The 14328-nt window shown below is 34.9% G+C and overlaps 1 protein-coding gene across 33 annotated transcripts in view; it reads left to right on the top strand.

The window, feature by feature from the left end:
- RapGAP1 (Rap GTPase activating protein 1) overlaps positions 1-14328 on the top strand; it is a 325082-nt gene that overhangs the window by 37008 nt on the left and 273746 nt on the right. For 31 of the 33 annotated variants that reach the window (XM_074137152.1, XM_074137174.1, XM_074137173.1 and 28 more), the window contains exon 1: positions 8393-8621. The exons of the other annotated variants lie outside the window; for them this stretch is intronic. In XM_074137152.1, coding sequence (XP_073993253.1) covers positions 8521-8621 — 101 coding nt within the window. In that variant the 5' untranslated portion in view covers positions 8393-8520. Of the gene's footprint in view, positions 1-8392; positions 8622-14328 lie in introns of those variants that run through there. 33 annotated transcript variants of the gene reach the window in all.

Raw genomic sequence — 14328 nt, 5'->3', positions numbered from 1 at the left:
ATGTTAGTGTAGATTAGACCGTCTATTCTCCGATATACTCCTAGTATCCTCGTAGTTCAGGTGCAAAGGAGCTTCGATGTTGCGCACCTTTTCGAATAATAATAATAATTGTTTTATATTTACTTGTAAGGGATCTTCCAAAATATTAATTATAATGTTTTGTTCTCAGGTGAGTACGCATTTGTCATCAGAGTTTACTTCGGCACTGGTATCGTATTATTTTTGTTTTTCTTTATTACGTTAATTTTCCCTTAAACTACTTTGAGTGTGAGCTTTCCTATCGTGTTCAATTTAGAAAATTGGTTTTTCCACCAAAAATATTTGCTTTCTTAGATTTTTCTTCTCAGTTTTGCAGCGCCATCCTCGAAGCTCGAACTATTTCGTTCTATATCTTCTCTTATCCCCCTGGTTAGAAGAAAGTATTGACGGACACCATTCCGGCCATGAGTTTTACTAGAATTATCTGTTTGGAGACGTCCTCTGGTTATGAATTAGCAGTTATTTGGACTTTGTCTGAGTCAAATACCCACCCCCAAAAAGCCAGCGTTTACTAGGGAAAACTAATTATTCCAAGAGTACACGATTTCCTCCTTGGCCTTCCACTCTCTGGAGCAGGTTCCGTCCTTAGCGCATTCATTCCTTATCCACAGATAACTTCTCCAGCAGTTCTGAGGGATGATTCTCTTTGTTCTTGCTCTCTGCTGGAGTGAGTAGAGAGAACAAGATTAATTCCTTTTTGACAATGGGACAAATCCCTAGGGATTGCTTTTAACTTGGGAAACACTATATTATATTTATTTAGGTGAATTAGTTTTATTGTTGGACACATTCCGGAAATATTCTTTTTTAAGAGAAGGATTACGTCATCTTGAGAATCACAGTAACAGGAAATCATTCGCAGACTATTTATACTTACCTTTTTTTACTCCTAGGTGTTACGATCGTGCAGATTATCGATTTTAAGATTGTTTTCCTATTTTGTCTACATGACTATTAGATCGTGAATGTCTAGTTTACCCATTTATTTGATAAATAAATTACCATAAGTGTATGGTTACTTTATCAATAAAAACTCAGCTGATATCTCTAATATTATTATGTACAAATTATTATTCGAGTCATGTTGGAGGGGGTGTTCATTACTGAAAGCTCTAAATAAAGCTACAGTTAAATGCAATCCATTAAGGCTGTAGGAAACGTGAATTTATAGTTAATATTTTATACTATCGTTTTTAATCGTTATCTGAACATTAGTTTCACTGATCACGTTTCATTTTTTTTTTTTTTTCTTTTTTTCTTTGTGTTATTTTAATAACCTAACGGATATTGTGGGGGGTGTTCTTCAAAAATGATAAATTTTAATATTACTATAAATAAAGTTTTACTTCGGATGTTGTACGTAGTTTCTAAACATTAGTTTGTCTGTAAGTACGTTTTAGAAAATTAAACTTTAAGCGGCTTTTTGTTTGTTTAAAGTTTAATAGTTTTGAAGCATTCTAAGTATGAAAATCGGAAGCAAACTTGCTGCACAGCTTCTCTATACAAGTTTCTTGAGCTAAAATAGATCACAGCTGGTGATTCTTATTTCATTTCTGGTCATCCACGTAATATCTAAGCTAATCATCTTACTTACATTGATATTTAAACGTGAACATCTTCTTAGAAGATAACGCCGGTAAAGATCGTGATAAATCTAAGTATATAATCAATTTTGGTAAGAAAGAATAGTAAGATAGAAAAAATATCGGCAGAAAATGACAGACGATAACTTGAATGGAAGAGAAATCGTTTTCCTATTAAAGGAGGTACCTGTTTGATTCTTTACTCGGCTTTACTCAGCCAACAACGCTATCAATAACTCCGAGTTTATCTCAGAAATAAATGGAGTCTACCCTCCCCCCCCTTTCCGGTGTATTCTTATTCAATAGGCGGGGGTTGAATAAAGAACGAAAATGGAAAATCAAAAGAATCAGAAGTGAATCAATTGAATAAAAGGAATAAAATAAATTATTGCTATAATTCTTCAAAAGTCACTTGATGGACTAGTTCTCTTAATCAGGGTTCCGTTTTTCGTTTTCCACCGGAACTACGCGTTTTGAGAGGTCCTTTGAGTCTGAAAAGTCCACTGTTCTTTAAAAAAAAAAAACGAAAAATCTCATCAAGATTGATAATTTGCTTAGTACCATCAGAGGATGCCTCAATAAGGTTTTGGTCAAAAATTGGTAACAGAAAGTACTCAAGTACCATTATACTGTTTATTGTACTGCATTGCACAATATTTATTATTAAGAATTTTACGATTGAATTTCGAAAATTTTAAGAAAAATAACCGGAACTTAAAACCGGAAATAGCACTTTGTGTAATGGATTAGAAATACAGACGACTCTCGATAAATCGAAATCCAAGGGACTACATGAAAAATTCGAATTATCGAGATTTCGAATTATCAAGAAGTTTGAATTATCAAGAAGGGGGAAAAAAATTCGAATTATTAAGAGTTTTTATTATGTATATATGTATGTACATACGCATATTGAAAATACGTATGAGCTTACCTAAGTTTTAGACATTATATAGCCTCAAGTAAAATAGTAAAAATAATGAAAACGACAAAAAAGAACAAAAAAATTACTTATGTATTTACATTTCAATAAATAATAATGTACATATGTACCTAATTAAAAAAATGAAGAACAGTTTTTGTTTCAATGTGGCTTGACTTAGTTAAGTGACTTAGAATTGTAGAAAGCGTTGATGGTGGAATATTGAGAGTTTTGGCGATATCTTTTTTTCGAACCACTTTCCACGGCCGCCATAATTTTTTTTGGGGGGGACACAGTAAGGGAGACGTACTTACCATCGTGACAAACTAAGAAAGAGAACTGGAAAGTTAAACTGGGCTGGAAGGAGGGAAACATTACGCAGGAAATGGACAATAAGCGGAAAATGAGAAGTAAACATTACTAGGGAAAATTCGAATTATAAAGAGGGGAAGCGGTCTCGTTCGAATTATAGAGCCTTCTCTCCCCCTATTGTTAAGAAAAGGATTTCGAGCTATCGAGCGTATCTAAATACACTGCATTTTTTCGATTTACCGAAGTTAGCAGCTGTTGAGTTCGAATTATCGAAAAATTCGAATTATCGAGAGTCGACTGTACCATTATACTCTTTATTGTACTGTATTGCACAATATTTATTATTAAGAATCAAATTTTACGATTGAATGTCTAAATTTTAAGAAAAATAAGCGGAAGTTAAAACCGGAAATAGCACTTTGAGTAATGGATTAGAAATACATAAATTTATAACTTTTACTCGGAACATTTTATTTTTCCCGAAAGTTTGGGTACTTCTGAGTGAGGAGTAGGATAATATTGTTGCTTCTAAAGTGATAAGAATTAAATAGAACTTAAAAGATCCTAGTTTTTAAGAAAATTTTGGAAACTTTGGAGCTAGTTTTTTTTTTTTTTTATCCAGATTTTCTTTTAAGATGAGAGGAAATGAGGAGACATTGTCTGTAGCTTGACGTTAATTGGATACTTAATTGTAAAATTAATTTTTGCAAACTCAATTAAAGGAAATTGAGAGAAAAAAAAACAAACGAAAAACGTTAATTATAGGGTTCTAAATATCTACATAATCGATTTTAAAACGTCTACTTACAGATCTTATTTATTTAAACGCCTTTCTCACCACAATCACTCGTACGTTGGTGAGAAAAATAAAAAAAACTTACGAGAGAAATTAGATTGATTGACAAATTATGATCAAGGAATATTTACCGACGCAAATTTTCTTGACTTGATCGTTGAAACATTTAGGGGGTACTTCATCTTGTAAACACACTAAACCACGGCCTCCTGGTTATTTGCTCATATAAGGATATCCAAAGAAGGAAGACGAAGAGGGAAGTAGTAGTAGAGCAGCTACTACTCAGCTGTGGTTTGTTACAACTCTGCAGAAAGGACTGCTGGACCGTTTGGATATTGAAGTGGTAACTTTCAAACGCTCTGGAACATTACGCCCGCACGGGCCACCCCCCCCCCATGCCCAAAAATAGTGTATCCTAAGCGAGTGAGAAGAGTAGGCGGTGTTTTTTCTGTTCTCCTTCCAAAAACCTGTGTTACCTTACACTTATCGAATCTTATCTTAAATAATGGCTAATTCTCAATTAGGTGAATCATCAATCAATTTAATTTGAAATTTTTAATGATCTATTCTAAGATAAATCTAAATATCTCCAGTAATTTGTTTTCTCCAGTTTTAATCTACAGCGGTGTTCAAAATAAAAATCTGATTTGATTTTTGTCTCTAATTCATGTAGAAGACCCGACTGAAAGCTTCTGGTTCAAAACAGCTGATTTGAAGGCCTTTTATTTATTGAATAGATTTTTCTTAATTTTTGTGCTTTTTCCCCCAAAAAAAGGCTTCTAGGACTTTCATTTAACTTATTCCTCGACTTTTATTATGAACACATTTTCCTAAAAATTCCTTCAAGGCCACTACTGGAGTGTTAGGCTTTCAATATATCTTTCTATTGTGATATTTTGGCTTATTGCCTGTTAAAATATCTATAACAAATAAATTTAGAATATCTTCAGTTCGAATCCCGCTTATCGTGTAATAGTATAAAGTAGTAGTGAACGGATTAGCTAACTGAATTCCTACGCAAAAATCCCGGGTTCGAATCCAGCAGCCTGCTCTTAGATTTTATCTTTCTTGGAGCTTCTCAGCGTTCACTGTCCGGTGAAGTAATGTTGTTACCTGTGAGGAAGGAACACTGTCCACGGAGGCCTAAATTTTGGGGATTTTTTTTTAAACAAATATTTTCGTGTTCATGTATTTCAACATAATATGTATATCCGGTGAGAATATATATTATTTATTCAATTTATTACTATTGCAATTATTCATGTACAGCTACAGCTAAGATTAAAAAGTACCTAACATGCTGATAAAGATCATGGTAATCAAATATTGAAGAGAACAATCCCACTGTTGCAATAAGCTATTATTGCAATAGTATTTTAGCGGAAACAGCGGACTCTGTAAACATTAGGAAGTTAGGAGGGAGTAGTTTTGAGTTAGCGGCGGGGAGGTGGGTTAAGACCCTCCAGGGACATTAGCTCTCTCTCTGTCACTCTCTCGCTCCCTCTCTCTCCACACACTCTATGATACGGAAGTTCATCTCTCTCTCTCTCTCCCTACCCTCACACTCCAAGAAAACGGAAGTTCAGTTAGTGTTTCACTGTTTACATTTTGCTCCAAAACCTAAACTCTGACGGAGGTTTTCAAACTACCTGCATGCCCAGGGTCTTCTTGCACCGGTAAACTTGTACTTCTATTTATCTACTCCGCTCTGCTCTGCTTTATTGAGTACAGTTTGTGAATGTTTGTCTGTTTTATATTTGTACTATTATCCATTCTTTCCTCTATGAAGAATTAAAATTCTGTAGATGCCAGTAGTTTTGCCCCTACTATTTTTGGCTTTTTGGCATTTTTTAAAGTAAATAATTGCATTCATCCGTCTTAGTAAGCATCAGTACCGATTTAGTATTGTCATCCATCATTATAGGCAGACTAATCTGTTGTAGACCCCGTGAAAAGCACAACTTCAACTTTACCGTTCTAAAACATTACATTTATGTATACAAATTGTTGTTTTTTTAAATTTATTTTGTAATTTACAATCTCTATACATTGTATACAATAAGTACGGAGAGAGTGATGAACTGGTACGGGAGGAGAGCAGGAGGAGAGAAGCTACCCATCGGTAGCACTCTCTATAGGAGAAGGATGACGTTTAGGTCTTCAGACTGCAAGGAAGTCGCGGGGCCACTGGCGATTCATTCGGCGAGGAGTATTAGGGATGTCAGAGGAAGCGAGAGACAATACAAGAGGTTTAGAGTTAGTCGAGAGAGTAGTATGGAATTTTTGGTATTTTACTCTTGGCGAGCTGGTCTATGAAGGGAATGTTGAGGTCGTTGTGAAGAGTGAGGTTAGTCACCGTAGAAAGGAGCCTCAGCTATCTGTCGGAGGAGTTTTGACTGAAATGTTTGTACAGTCCGTATGTTTGTAGGTTTGGCTGAACCCCACAGCTCTAGTCCGTAAGTCCGCATAGGTTTAAGAATAGTGTTGTATATTAAACGTTTGAGTTCAATGGGTAATTTGGAGCGTCGTCCAAGTAGTCTGTAAAGCAGTTTCGCACGTTTTGTCATTGCTTGTCTTTTAAGTCTAGTGTGTGGGTACCACGTGAGTCGTTTGTCTATGTAGAGCCCAAGGTAGCACACCAGATCTGTACTAGGAAGAGGATTGCTGTTGTAGAGGATAGGTAAACAAAAAATACCTTGCAATTATTTATATATAAATAAGGTATATGTAAAATCAGATTTCTACATGAAGTCGTTTCCTTTTCTGGTCTTGCAGGAAACTTCTTATCTCTTTCAACCATATTGTCTACGGCTTCATGTGTTTATATCACGCAACTAAACCATTCGATTTTGTGCTTTGTTTAAGAAGATGTTAAAACTTCTTGTCTTCAGTTCTGTTAGGGATAGTAATAAATTAGCTGTGATTTTATCTGTATTTTTTTTTGTTTAAATAAGTGCGTTTTTTTTTCTCGTGCGTGCAGCTTGTCCGAGGTTCTCTAGATTCCGGGAGGTGAAATAGAGCCGTCATTCAGTGGTACCCACTCCCCACCATAGGGCCTCCCTGAATCTGCTACAGGAAGCCTCCCAAACTAGCTCCAGATCCAGCTAACTCTCTTCGTAACTTTTTCGGTTCTCCAGGGAAACCCCAAGTAGAGGGTGGAGTCAGTAGGGATAGATAGGTAAGGTACTTAATTATATCTTTTTTAGAACAAATTCTATTTGTCAAGCAAAATTAATGACGTAATTAAATTAATTACGTAATAATTAACAGCGATTAGAGGAAATCTTGTGAGTGAATTACAGAATGTTCTTTGTTAGATCTTTGAACTTAAAAAAGCTTCAGTTTTATCTTTATATTTTCAGAATATTTGATTTAATTTTATCTACTGCATTCATGTTTCATCTCTCGATCAGAAATCTGCATTTTCATCCTTCAAATTAAAATATATTTGATATTCTAGAGTAGATAATGTTCTCAGAGAACCTAGCGGTAATATTATTATCCTTGGCAGCCTTTATAATAAAGTTTGAATTATTTATTTTCTTATTTAATAATAAAAAAAAAAACATTGTCCTATATTTTATAAATTGTTCCAGTTCTTTCAATATCTGTTACGACCGTATTGATAGCGTGATTGCCTTAAGCTCTGTTCTTGGCATGATTCCGTGGGACCCTCTCCAGATGGGAAAGACAAGTTTCTTACTTATTTGCGAATAAAACTCAATCTTTCCCACCCATTTGTAAATAAATTTCTATCATGTATTTAGATTTTTTTTTAGCAAAAAACAAAATTAATAAAGTTAACGTATTTTATTATTTATTTATTGCTGCATTTATTTTTATTGCATCACACAGTTAGATAATTTAAATTTATTGCTCGTAGGCTATTTCTGTTGTTGTAGCTAACTTAATTTATAAACTGTTTTTTTTTTTAAACTAGAATTGATTGCTTTAAAAAATAAATAAACAACCTGATTTCGTGAATTATTTGACAATCAAATCGTTACAAAATTCAACAACTAGCGGTCTCCCGCTTTGTAGCGGTTCAATGTTTACTAAATAGAACAAAAAAGATAATTGGTTGATAATTATCTGAAGCATGTGGAAAGATAAGTCACAGTTCTTACTAGTTGCAAAAAACCAAAAACGTTTATGGAAAGACAGGCAGATCCATGGGGGTTTACCCTGGAATGTTGTTCTTTAGGATTCACGAAAATCTTTTGAGACCAATCCAACCCACAGAAGAAGAACCCAAAAACTCGCTACAGCTCTGCCAATGTCCTACCATAGGACTAGTTCTGTCTCCAGCGGTTGACTATAATTTCCCTTTAGGGCACTGTTTAGATAGAAGGGCTATTTTATTGTAATATTTTAATCCTTTCGGCCACTTATGTGATTTTAGGATTGAAAGAGTTTCAAAAGGATTGAACCAAATGGCTTGACCGGATATACTATTAGCGAATAGTTGTGACAGCATTTCCTCTAAGCAGTTAAGGGTTTCAAAACTTCTTTTTCTAATTTTAAGTAGAAAAAATAAGAATATTTTTCTTCAGTTACTTTTATAATGAATAAAAGTAATACGAATGAAACATGACACAGCTGTTAATTTGAATTTTCAATTGTAACATAATAGATGCGCGCGCATATTCGCTTCCTTTGCAATGACCTCAGACGACATCCGGGAAGTGATAGATAAACGGCTATATTCTATTCACTTGTAGTTGGAGCAGTGCCTTACAAGTAACCCTTGCACTCTATATGCACATTAGTTAGTCAGTAGTGCAATTTGATCTGATAGTTTCATTGTTACAAACTTTGTCTTGCTTTATTTATTCTTTGTGAAAGTGTAATGCCAGTTTACTCTGAAGATGCCATTACTACCATTGACTAGAAAAACAAATCCAATTTTACAAAGGAAGTCCTCCATAAAGCAGAAAGTTCGGTTTAGAACTCAGGGTGCCACATATGGGTGAGCCTATGAACATGCTTTCTATGCTTTAGTAATGTAGTAATGCTTTTCTTTTATTAGGTGGGCTTATTGTCCCAACTACCCCAAATTAGGCGACGTGGACGGAAGCGACTGGCAGAAATACTTAACTACAAATTTATCACGTAGAACCATTAAATAAAATCCTAGACCTGGGGAATCGAACCCACTAAACCAACAATACATCTTAGCTTTGCGGGTCTAGTCTATAACCGCCTAACATACTTTACTATAAATTTCTCATATTAACCATTTAAATAAAATCCAAGGCCTAAGATCAGGAATCGAACCTACTAAACCAACAATACATCTCAGCTTTGCGGGTCTAGCCTATAACCGCCTAACATACTTTACTATAAATTTCTCATATTAACCATTTAAATAAAATCCGAGGCCTAAGTTCAGGAATCGAACCCACTAACCAGCAATACATCTTAGCATTGCGGGCCTAGCCTATAACCTCCTAACATACTTTACTGTAAATTTCTCATATTAAACATTAAATAAAATCCAAGCCCTAAGATCAGGAATCGAACCCACTAAACCAACAATACATCTTAGCTCTTCGGGTCTAGCCTATAACCGCCTAACATACTTTACTATAAACTCATATTAACCATTTAAATAAAATCCAAGGCCTAAGATCAGGAATCGAACCCACTAACCAGCAATACATCTTAGCTTTGCGGGTCTAGCCTATAACCGCCCAACATACTTTACTATAAACTCATATTAACCATTTAAATAAAATCCAAGGCCTAAGATCAGGAATCGAACCCACTAACCAGCAATACATCTTAGCTTTGCAGGTCTAGCCTATAACCGCCTAACATACTTTACTATAAATTTCTCATATTAACCATTTAAATAAAATCCAAGGCCCTAGACCGGGAATCGAACCCAGTGCCCAAATACATATTAGCTTTACAGATCTCGCCTCTATCCGTTCAACTACCGTGGCGCCAAGTTAGACAGAGTATAATCGCGATGTTTGAAGAAAATTAGGGCTGGGAAGACTCGCGAAAAATGTAGAATCATTGAGGAAACTAATATTTTTGGTCATCATTTCTATGACTGCATCTTTCGGATGTCGTCTTTGTCGGAAGATAACTGCAGTTAAGCTTCCTGCAGAATATATCTTTTAGAGATATTTATATCTACACAAAATGCAATTTTTCATACTTAGATTGTGTACAGAATATAATATATCAAAAAATTTAGTACCATTGCAAAAATAAATCTTGTTTCGAGTTAATCGATAATCGTCTTATATTCAGACCGTATAAGATTTAAACTTAACATTTATTGTGCACCCAGACAAAAAATAAAAATAAAACCTTTTAATTTATGTCGAAAGTAATAAAATAAGAAACGCTTAAAACGTGACAAGAGTTGGGAAAACTTTATTAAAAAGAAAAAAAGATTGAATGCAGAAGAAGAAGAAAAAACCGGACATTACCGACAGTAAAAATGGGTAATTATTATTTACCGTCGATTGTAAACTCACAAGAAATGTAAAAAAAAGGAAGTGAACTTAAATTACACTGTGTGTGTGAGGAGGAGGGGGTGTTCAGTCTTAAGAAGAATTATTATGCAGCCGAGGTAATGTAACGGACTGTGTGGTAATCATCAGTCTATTTCTTCAATCATCCTTCAACCACATGTTCAAATTACTTTGCCAATCATTTTTTTTCCCCCCAACTGCAATGATGTTATTTTATTAATACATTGATAGGTTTAGTAAGGTACAGAGGTCATAAAGTAGCTAACATTTGAAATGGATTGCTTAAACACCATTTTCTTTTGTATTGAATTGTTTTAATCGTGGATTACTGTAATTTCTTTTCCTGTAAATGTTACTGTAAATGGTTAGTTGGTCACGCGATATCATATTAATATGGGAGGCTTTTGAAACTTAATTTCAGTACGACTTCTTCTGTGTGTGTTATTTATTGACTTCTTTGTCTCTAGGGGCGTTTTATACGGGATTGCAGTGCATGCTTTGATGAAGGCTTTCTAAAAATTAAAAATAAAAACTCTTTAGGGTTCCATGTACCCATCACCGAAAAGCTCTTCCCCAAATATTGCCCCAAAATTACAGGAAGATTTGGGAATGTTTTAACAAGGGCTGGTAACAGATGGTGCCAAATATCATAGTTAAAGGAGCCAGGCATAAACCTCTTCATGGCTGCAAAAATCCTCCCTCAAAGACGGGGACATGTTTCGCACCCCAATTACCTGGAAATCACACTGAACACCTCACTCCTGGCTAAGGATGTTACTCCTCGGGGAGGAAAAACCAAGGCCTTGAGAGCTTTACCCAAGAGTCGCTCTCTAGAATTAAGAGTCTGATTAAACGGACGGGTCTGTAGGGCGAGCTCTAGAGTGGGGGAGCCACAATAGATCCAAATGGGTCGCAGTGGTGTAGGCCTTAAGGGCCGCCCTATTAGAATCTTACCATCTCTTCAGCCAAATGATTGATAACCGCTAAACCGGAAGATGTTCAATATAACCATTCATCTACGGACATGTAAGTGTTTCCAAAAGTGTACGAATATGTTAATGTTCAGCTTTGTTTTAAAAAAAATGTACCATTAAGTGAACTTACAAAATTCAGCTAAATATTTATTAAATATTATATATTGGTATACAAATGGTCGAAACTATAATTTCCAAAGTGTTAGAACAACATTCCTAATTGGTACGACCTTGAACGTTATTTACACATTTGCATTTCTGGTCTTTTTGATTTATTTTCCATTCACACTTGAATAATGAATGGTGAGTCTAGGCAGTTGATGATGACGTAAGCCTATTACTCTCTCTATTCCTCCATGATATATTTGTACCACCTTCCCCAGTTCGACCGCTAATTTTGAACCAGTCTCAATATTTAACCAGTTCTTTATAGTTTATGTTTTGGTCCTGTCACAACTCATTGTTATCCATTGCCCGAAGGCTCCTCCGTCACCCAAAGTAAGGAGTTCCTTTTTACTTACTGTCCTGGTACACGGGTTCCCCTTAGGGCCTTCGGCTTTATAAGATGTTCTTGTTGATTTTGAAAGGGCTGCTCTTATTTCCTTGATTGTTTTTTATTGAATGTTGATTATTTTCGGCAAGTTTTCTTTATGGAGTGTCTTTAGGTTTCAAGGCCTGAGCCTACCTGTCATGGTTTTAGTAGTTTATTTCATTTTTTTTCGCACCCTCATGTTCAAAAGAATTTTCATCTTACCCTTGTGAACCGTCTCAGTTTCAAATTTTCTTTAATTTTCATACATCTACAACATAAATATGATCTATTTTTCGTGGAATACAGATTAAGGACACTCTCCTGTGAGAGGGAGTTCCTGTAAAGGACATTTCAATGTAACCTACCATCTTATCACTTATTAAGTGGATTAAATTTGTTGCAAGATTCCCAAACTTGAAACCGAACGAATTCTTTTTTGTCTTTTTTAAGAGAATTGACTCGAAAATGCCAGTTACGATTTGTTCTGAACTTCGTATTTACACGTTTAATGACACATAATCTACAGATATTTATTTTATTCTCTACGGCAAAACCGTTCATCTTTAATTTGTAATTGAGTTTAATGAAAAGGTATTCCAAATGTGAGATTAGTGAATGACCTTAAAAAGAGTTCAAGTATAAGGGCGGTGTACCAAGTTGAACCTGGTTACAGCCCGGGACTCCAATGAATGGAAAGACTGCCAATGTAAGGAGACCAGAACGAGGAGACACCCAACAATAAGATCAGCATACAGCCTCAGGGCAGTGCATAGCACACAAACTAATTAGCCGTACCAGAGGTCCATCTAGTTACAGGCCCAGCGGGCATCCTATTTAGTCTTTATATTAAATAGAAGACTCTCTTAGAAATCTCTTTAGAAAGCAGGATGTTGCGAGTGAGTGTATATATATATATATATATATATATATATATAAAGAAGTGAAACTTCATCTTAAGAGTTCACAGTCCAGAAAGAAGAGAGTCTATGAACTCGTCTATTCTGGGTGTGATAATGTAGCGCTTAATTGTAATAGAGGATCTACTAATTATGTGCCGGAGGTGTTTTGTTTTGCGATTAAAAAAAGAAGGAGTTACAATCTCTCTCTCTTTTGCCATCTCTAAGGAGGAAATCCTTTGTCATCCATCTGCGGTCAACGATCTCTGGTCCATGCAAGGGAGTCTCTCTGCGCTTTAAGATCATTAACACGCCGATATTAATTTGAAAATAGATTGATGAAACCAAGTTTCTGAGAGTAGTCGACTTGCAAAACCTTTGTGATTCTCTAATCGCCATATTGTCAAGGATTTCGAAGACGAAATTGCAAGTTTAATTAAATTAATTTATTTCAAATGCTTATTTATGAAAATCACAGAAATAATATAAAAATGAAATCTCAACCAAAAGCACAGAAAGACCGACCATAAGGCTTGAAATTGTAAAGATGGAGGTTGCCACCTGTCTTACAGAAAGAAATTAATTATTAAAAAAAAAAAAAAATTGTATTAGAGATTTCAAATTTAAAGAAACCTACTGGACCGGATGGGTAAATCTCTTAAACGACTTCCTTTTAGCTTTCATAAATCTTCAGTTTACATCAAGAAGTACCATTTGTTTGAAAATTCTGTTCAGGAAAATGGATTTTTGAGTAAGCTTTCCTCAAAAGTTATTTTATGTTAATGAAACTGGAGCCAATTAACTTTTAGTAAAAAATTTATAGTTGGAAAATGAACTCACCAATTATTATTCTACTAGCCAATCACAAAATTTTTATTTCCGGTAACCAATCTGCACATTTGCGATATTTCTTCACAAACCAATCATCTGCACCCAGCATTGCTGTCTGTATCAGTAGCTTCAAGTAGCTTTTTTTACAAGTATTCTTTTTTATATATTTGTGTGTCTATTGGACAATATGTACTAATAATGCGGGATAATGAAATTAAAGCAATGAAGACAATGAAGATGGAACTCCAGCGATTATAGGGAACGTTCCCAGGGTCCTCCTATATCGATCAGAGAAGCCCTGACATAGCCAAGGTCAGGGTCGCAGCTGGGGTATTATAACAGTTTTTATTTGTCTCTTACATCTCTTTTTTGTCTTTTAAATTGTTATTTCGCCACGATACCCTAATCTTCTTTTCTTTTCTTTTTTCTTTTACTTTTATTTAAATTGAATCAAACTTAATTGACTTAGTTTTACAACTTGTTAGGAATAACCTTGCTTGATTAATCTACATTTTTATCTACTTTGTATTGAGTAAATCTGTTCTTTTAATTGTACAAAAAAGAGAGAACAACACAGCCAGATTGTCTTTTAAGTTCCATCAATATTGCACCCCGCAATTATTGCTGTTGATTATTTTTTTAATCGATATGGATGCACAATATTGCATAGAATTTAGGTTATTAGAAAAAATGAATTTAAAGCCTTCTATTCAGCGATTTAAAAGAACCATTATGGCTTCCTTAAGTGTAGTGTTCGTACGTTGAATAAAAGGATCTGTAGTGTTGGTGTGCGAATTTTTAATTAGTGTGGGTGGTAATTAGTTATCTTGTGAGGCCCAATTAGTGAAATTTAAAAGAAGTGTTATGATGTAGGGGAGAGGTGGGGCACATTTGAACAGAATTTACATTTTCTGTTACAGAGTGCGCACAGAATCTGTGATTATTGTACCAT

This window comes from Rhodnius prolixus, unplaced genomic scaffold (assembly GCF_049639745.1).
Source record: "Rhodnius prolixus isolate KJV_2025 unplaced genomic scaffold, Rpr scaffold_5, whole genome shotgun sequence".
Classification (NCBI taxonomy): domain Eukaryota; kingdom Metazoa; phylum Arthropoda; class Insecta; order Hemiptera; family Reduviidae; genus Rhodnius; species Rhodnius prolixus.
Note: the sequence above shows the minus strand (reverse complement) of the source record. Positions and strands in the feature narration are given on the sequence as shown.